The sequence below is a fragment of the Colobus angolensis genome, unplaced genomic scaffold (genome assembly GCF_000951035.1).
Source record: "Colobus angolensis palliatus isolate OR3802 unplaced genomic scaffold, Cang.pa_1.0 Scaffold265, whole genome shotgun sequence".
NCBI classification, from domain to species: domain Eukaryota; kingdom Metazoa; phylum Chordata; class Mammalia; order Primates; family Cercopithecidae; genus Colobus; species Colobus angolensis.
The window spans coordinates 1,484,213-1,490,202 of NW_012115877.1; the positions used below are offsets into that span (position 1 = coordinate 1,484,213).

Sequence of the window (5,990 nt, forward strand, 5' to 3'; positions counted from 1 at the left end):
CCCACCTCGGCCTCCCAAAATGCTGAGATTACAGGCATGAGCCAACACACCCAGCCTACATCCAAATTTTTGCTTAAACTGGAACTTATTTTGGTACAAGGTTAATTTTTCTAATTATACAAATAAACTTAAATACATTCTAGCCATAAAATTTTCAGTGTTGAAACGATGCAAGTTTCTCTTTGCTCTTCTCCCTCAATCCCACTCTCTTCCTGAGATAAACACTGTTAATCATGTGTATACACTAGTCCTTTCTCTAGGTGTTTATATACATATATAAGCACATATACATGTAGTTTTGCATTTTTTATTAAATGGGATTATGCCACAAGTATTACACTGCAACTTGTTTTGCTTAAGTAAATAATATGTCCTAGAAATCTTTACTTGGCAGTTAATATTGATTTATTTTACTCTTTCAACATATGTATTGTATTCTACAATATGTCTATACATAATTTATTTAAACATTCCCTATTAAAGGACATTTAATATAGATTGGTTCTAAATTTTTGCTCTTAAAATTATATAATAAATATAATCTTATGAATGTTCATATTCCTTTTTTTAAAAAAACAAAGTCTCATTCTGTCACCCAAGCTGGAGTGCAGTGGTGTGATCTCAGCACACTGCAACCTCCGCCACCTGGGTTTAAGTGATTCTCATGCCTCAACCTCCAGAGTAGCTGGGACTACAGGAGCACACCATCACACCTGGCTAATTTTTGTATTTTTCATAGAGATGGGGTTTCACCATGTTGACCGGGCTGGTCTCGAACTCCTGACCTCAAGTAATCCACCCACCTCAGCCTCCCAAAGTGCTGGGATTACAGGTGTGAGCCACCCTGCCCAGCCATATATGATCATATTTCCACAGGAAAGAATCCTAGCAGCCGATTTGCTGGTTGGAGAAAGTGATCACTTTAAATCAATATGCCTTACACCGGGTTTTAAGACTTTATAAAATTTGAGTCTTTAATGCATCTGGAATTTATTCAATTACATGCTACTAGATAGGAATCATACTGTATTTTAAAAGTTAATTTTCATTTATTCATTCAAACCCAATTCTTTTTTGGTTAATAGAGATAAGACAATTATCTTTTTTGCATTCCATGCTTGAAGAGTACCATTAAATCATACCTTACCCTTCCATTTTCCAGTTTCCTTAATTTTAATCATATCTTATTTTCCCCACTTTTAATTATCTTCACAACTCTTCTCTGAACCTTACCAAGTTTTTTTCTGGAAATTTTATTAATCACACAAAAATTCTTACTTACAACAAGTTCCAAAACACCATCTCCTTCATCAGCATTTTCTATCACAGTGGCTCCAAATCCAAGCTCTCGGATGAACTCTGCTATCATTGGGGGTTGTATAACAGTAGGATTATATCTTACTTCTGCCTTGCCAGCCATCAGGGCCACAAGTATAGAATATATTCCTAAGAGCATTGATAAGAAAAACAATACAGGTAACATTCTTTTTAAAAAGAGTAATGTTATAATTACCTTTTAGTATTCTCAAATATGAAAGGATTTCTCTTAAGTATGAAAGGATTAAAGTGAATCTGGAGAAATTTATTATTTAACTTTTATACCAATCTTGACCCCAAGCAATTAGAACTATTCCAAAAGATAGCCTCATTTTTCTTAAACTTTTTATTATGGAAATTTTCAATTATGTGTGTGTGTGTGTGTGCGTGTGTGTGTGTATAAGAACATAATAAACTTGATGTACCTATCACCTTGCTTCATAATACTTGGCTAATCTTATTTCATACATTCCTACACCCACCACTCACTGCCCTCTACCCAGATTATGCTGAAGCAAGTCCCAGACATCACATCATTTCATGTGTAAATATTTAAATATGTACCTCTAAAAAATACAGACTCTTTTTTAAAAACCAAAATACCATTTTCACACCTAAAATAATTCTTCAATATCATCAAATATCCAGGCAGTATTCACATTTTTACAATTGTCTTATAACTGTTTACTAGTTTAACAGTTTTTTGTTTGACTTGGATCCAAATAAGGCCTATGAATTGCAATTGCTTGAGACTGTATCTTGTACATATAAAGCATTTTTAGAAATTAACAAGACAGAGTACTAGAGAAAGGGACTCGGCTGGGCATGACTGCTCATGCCTGCAATCCCAGAACTTCGGGAGGCCGAGAAGGGCGGATCGCTTGAGTCCAGGAGTTCGACACCAGCCTGGGCAATATGGCAAAATCCTGTCTCTACAAAAAAATACAAAAAGTAGCTGAGCATGGTGGTGCATGCCTGTGGTCTCAGCTACTCAGGAAGCTGAGGTGGGAAGATTACTTGAGCCTGGGAGGTTGAGGCTGCAGTAAGCAGTGTTCATACCACTGCAATGCACCATGTGTGATGGAGTAGGATCCTGTCTCAAAAAAAAAAAAAAAATAGAGAAAGGAGTTCATGCACTTATGAAATCATAATTGCAGCAAAGAATCCAAAAATACATCAACATACACATTATAATACTATCAAATAATAGTCATTTATTTAAATTATCAGGTTTTAGTGTCTGACACACAGTAATCTAAAAAGCTCTTATTCCTAGAAAAAAAGTCCCACGCAACTTGTTAACCAAAAAAAGGAGTTCATTTTATGGCAGTCATGCTGTTCACTAGTGCAAACCTTTTTTTAACAACCATTCCACTTTTCTAGGCCAGCTATTGCTGTCATTGCCAGGAAGAAAATTAATTCTACATAGCAAAAATAGAAGCTCTTTCTAGGAATCTGTGGTATTTGATGGCTACCTGCAGGGAATGGTGATCAACAGTCCATAGGTCAAGTCTGAGGTTTGATAAAAAAGAAAAAATGATTAAATATTAATTTAATAGCTTTAAATAAGTAAACAGAATAGTGGGGGGTATAAGGGGAAGTGGGGATGGTTAATGGGTACAAAGAAAAAGAATGAATAGGACCTAGTATTTGATAGCACAACAGTGTGACTATAGTCAATCATAATTTAATTGTACATTTAAAAGTAACAGAGTATAACTGAATTGTTTATAACACAAAGGATAAATGCTTGAAGGGATGGATACCCCATTTTCCATGATGTGATTATTATGCATTGCATGTCTGTATCAAAACATCTCATGTACCCTATAAATATACACACCTACTATATACTCACAAAAATTAAAAATTAAAAAAATAGATAAACGTATACACGGTAAAGAAAAGAAAACAAAATACCTAATATAATCTAATTTTTCTATATAAAGTGCTTACATTTTGGGCTTTGTTGGTATCAAACAATTCAGGTGATCAGTTCATGGGGAAGTGTCAGTAATATGGGAAAGGTATAGAGAAAGTAGGAAAAAATCTTTTTGCTTCAGCTGAATGTAATCTATGGGCAAACAGAAATAAAAGGGAAAATTTGATTTTTCAAATGCCGAAAACATAAGTTCAATACTTATGTAAATTGCAGATAGTTTAAAAAACTCTTCAAACGATCATAAGAACTCTTTCTATTCATTTTTTAAAATATAATGCAGTGCCAGGTACGGTGGCTCATGCCTGTAATCCTAGCACTTTGGGAGGCCCAGGTGGGTGGATCGAGGTCAGGAGTTCAAGACCAGCCTGGCCAACATGGTGAAACTCTGTCTCTACTAAAAATACAAAAATTAGCCAGGCATGGTGGCACACACCTGTAGTCCCAGCTACTAGGGAGGCTAAGGCAGGAAAATCGCTTGAACCCAGGAAGCAGAGGTTGCAGTGAGCTGAGATGGTCCCATTGCACTCCAGCCTGGGCGACAGAGAGAGACTCCGTCTCAAAAAAAAAAAGGCAAAAATTCGAATTGTTTCTCCAAAGAACATTTATGAAAGGCTAATAAGCACAAGAAGAGATACTCAACATCATTAGTCATCAGGGAAATGCAAATCAAAACCAAAATGAGATACCAGTTCACTTCCACTGGGATGGCTATAATAAAAAGGTAACAGCAAGTGTTGACATGCATATGGAACAATTGGAATATCAATACAATGCTGGTGGGGATATGAAATGATACAGCTGCTTTAGAAAAAGTCTGGCAGTCCTTTGAAAGGCTAAATATAGAGTTACTAGATGACTTAGTAATTCCACTTCTAGGTATATCCCCAAGGGAATTAAAAACATAAGTTCACACAAAAACTTGTACATGAATGTTCATAGCAGCATTACTTACAATAGCAGCAATATTCATAAAGCGGAAACAATCCAATTGTCCATAAACTGATGAATAAATCAACAAAATGTAGTATATTTATACACCAGAATATTATTTGGTAATACAAAGGAATGCAGTAATGATACATGCTAGAACACGGATCAACCATGAATACACTATGGTAAATAAAAGAAGTCGGTTACAAAGGACCACATATTATATTATTCCATTTATATGAAATGTCCAGAATAGGCAAATCTATACAAATACAAAGTAGATTAGTGGTTGCCTAGAGTAGGAGAGTAGAACCAGTACAGGTAAGAGATTAGGACTAAAGAATGACTACTAATGAGTTTTATTTTAATGGGGATGGAAATGTTTTGAAATCAGATAGTGGTGATAGTTGCACAAGTCTGTGAATATACTAAAATGCACTGGGTTATACACTTTAAAAAGGTGAGTTTTATGGTATTTCTTTTTTTTTTTTTTTTTTTGAGGCGGAGTCTCGCTCTGTCGCCCGGACTGGAGTGCAGCGGCCAGATCTCAGCTCACTGCAAGCTCCGCTTCCCGGGTTTACGCCATTCTCCTGCCTCAGCCTCCCGAGTAGCTGGGACTACAGGCGCCCGCCACCTCGCCCGGCTAGTTTTTGTATTTTTAGTAGAGACGGGGTTTCACCGTGTTAGCCAGGATGGTCTCGATCTCCTGACCTCGTGATCCGCCCGTCTCGGCCTCCCAAAGTGCTGGGATTACAGGCTTCAGCCACCGCGCCCGGCCGTTTTATGGTATTTCAAAGAAGCTATTATTTTTCAATCCTTAAAAACATAAAAGCCTACTCATTCTTTTTCATTCTTTTTAATAGCTACTCAGTATCCCATGATATGGATGTATCATAATGTATTTAGTCCCTAATGACTGAAATTTAGTTTTTCCCTATCTTTTGCTATTGTAAACAATACTATAATGAACATCTTTGCATACATATCATTTCATACATATGCAAACATGTCTGTTGGATAAATTTCTACAAGTGGAACTTGTGAGGCAAAGGCTATGTGCAATTTCACCTTTGACAGATATTGCCAAATTCCTCTGTTGGCAGCTTGTATCAGTGTACACTCCACCAGCAATACATGAGAGATCAAAAACACAGTGTTAAAATTGTTAACTTTACCAATCCAATAAGTGAAAATGGTACTTCAGTGCCATTTTAATTTGCTTTACTCATTACAAATGAAGTTGAACATCTTTTCATGTTTAAGAGGTATCGTTTTTGCTTTTCTGTGAACTGTCAGTTCATATCCTTTATCATCAAAAAGAAATTTTGGGTTGATGACATTTGTCTTATTGATGTATAAAAGTTCTTCATATATGAAGAAAATTAACCTTCATCTATGATATGAATACAATTATTTTAATTGCCTTTTGACTTTCCATTCAGTGTTTTCCTCCCAAGAAGAAATGTTTAGGTATCTGAATTCATCAATCTATTAATCTTTTCTTTTATCGGTTTTGTATCATATTTTAGAAAAACGCTTCCTACTCCAATATTGTTTTTTTCTTTTTTTTCTTTTTTTTTTTCTTTTGTGTGTGTGAGAAGGAGTTTCACTGTTGTTGCCCAGGTTGGAGCGCAATGGCATGACCTTGGCCCACTGCAACCTCCGCCTCCCAGGTTCAAGCAATTCTCCTGCCTCAGTTTCCTGGGTATCTGGGATTACAGGCGCATGCCACCATGCCTAGCTAATTTTTTGTATTTTTAGTAGAGACAGGATTTCACCATGTTGGCCAGGCTGGTCTTGA

At 36.1% G+C, this 5,990-nt stretch overlaps 1 protein-coding gene across 1 annotated transcript in view; it reads right to left on the reverse strand.

The window, feature by feature from the left end:
- ATP7A (ATPase, Cu++ transporting, alpha polypeptide) overlaps positions 1-5,990 on the reverse strand; it is a 166,091-nt gene that overhangs the window by 53,232 nt on the left and 106,869 nt on the right. Inside the window, exon 7 of the mRNA XM_011947435.1 lies at positions 1,283-1,446. Within this exon, the coding sequence (XP_011802825.1) occupies positions 1,283-1,446 (164 nt within the window). The remainder of the gene's footprint in view (positions 1-1,282; positions 1,447-5,990) is intronic.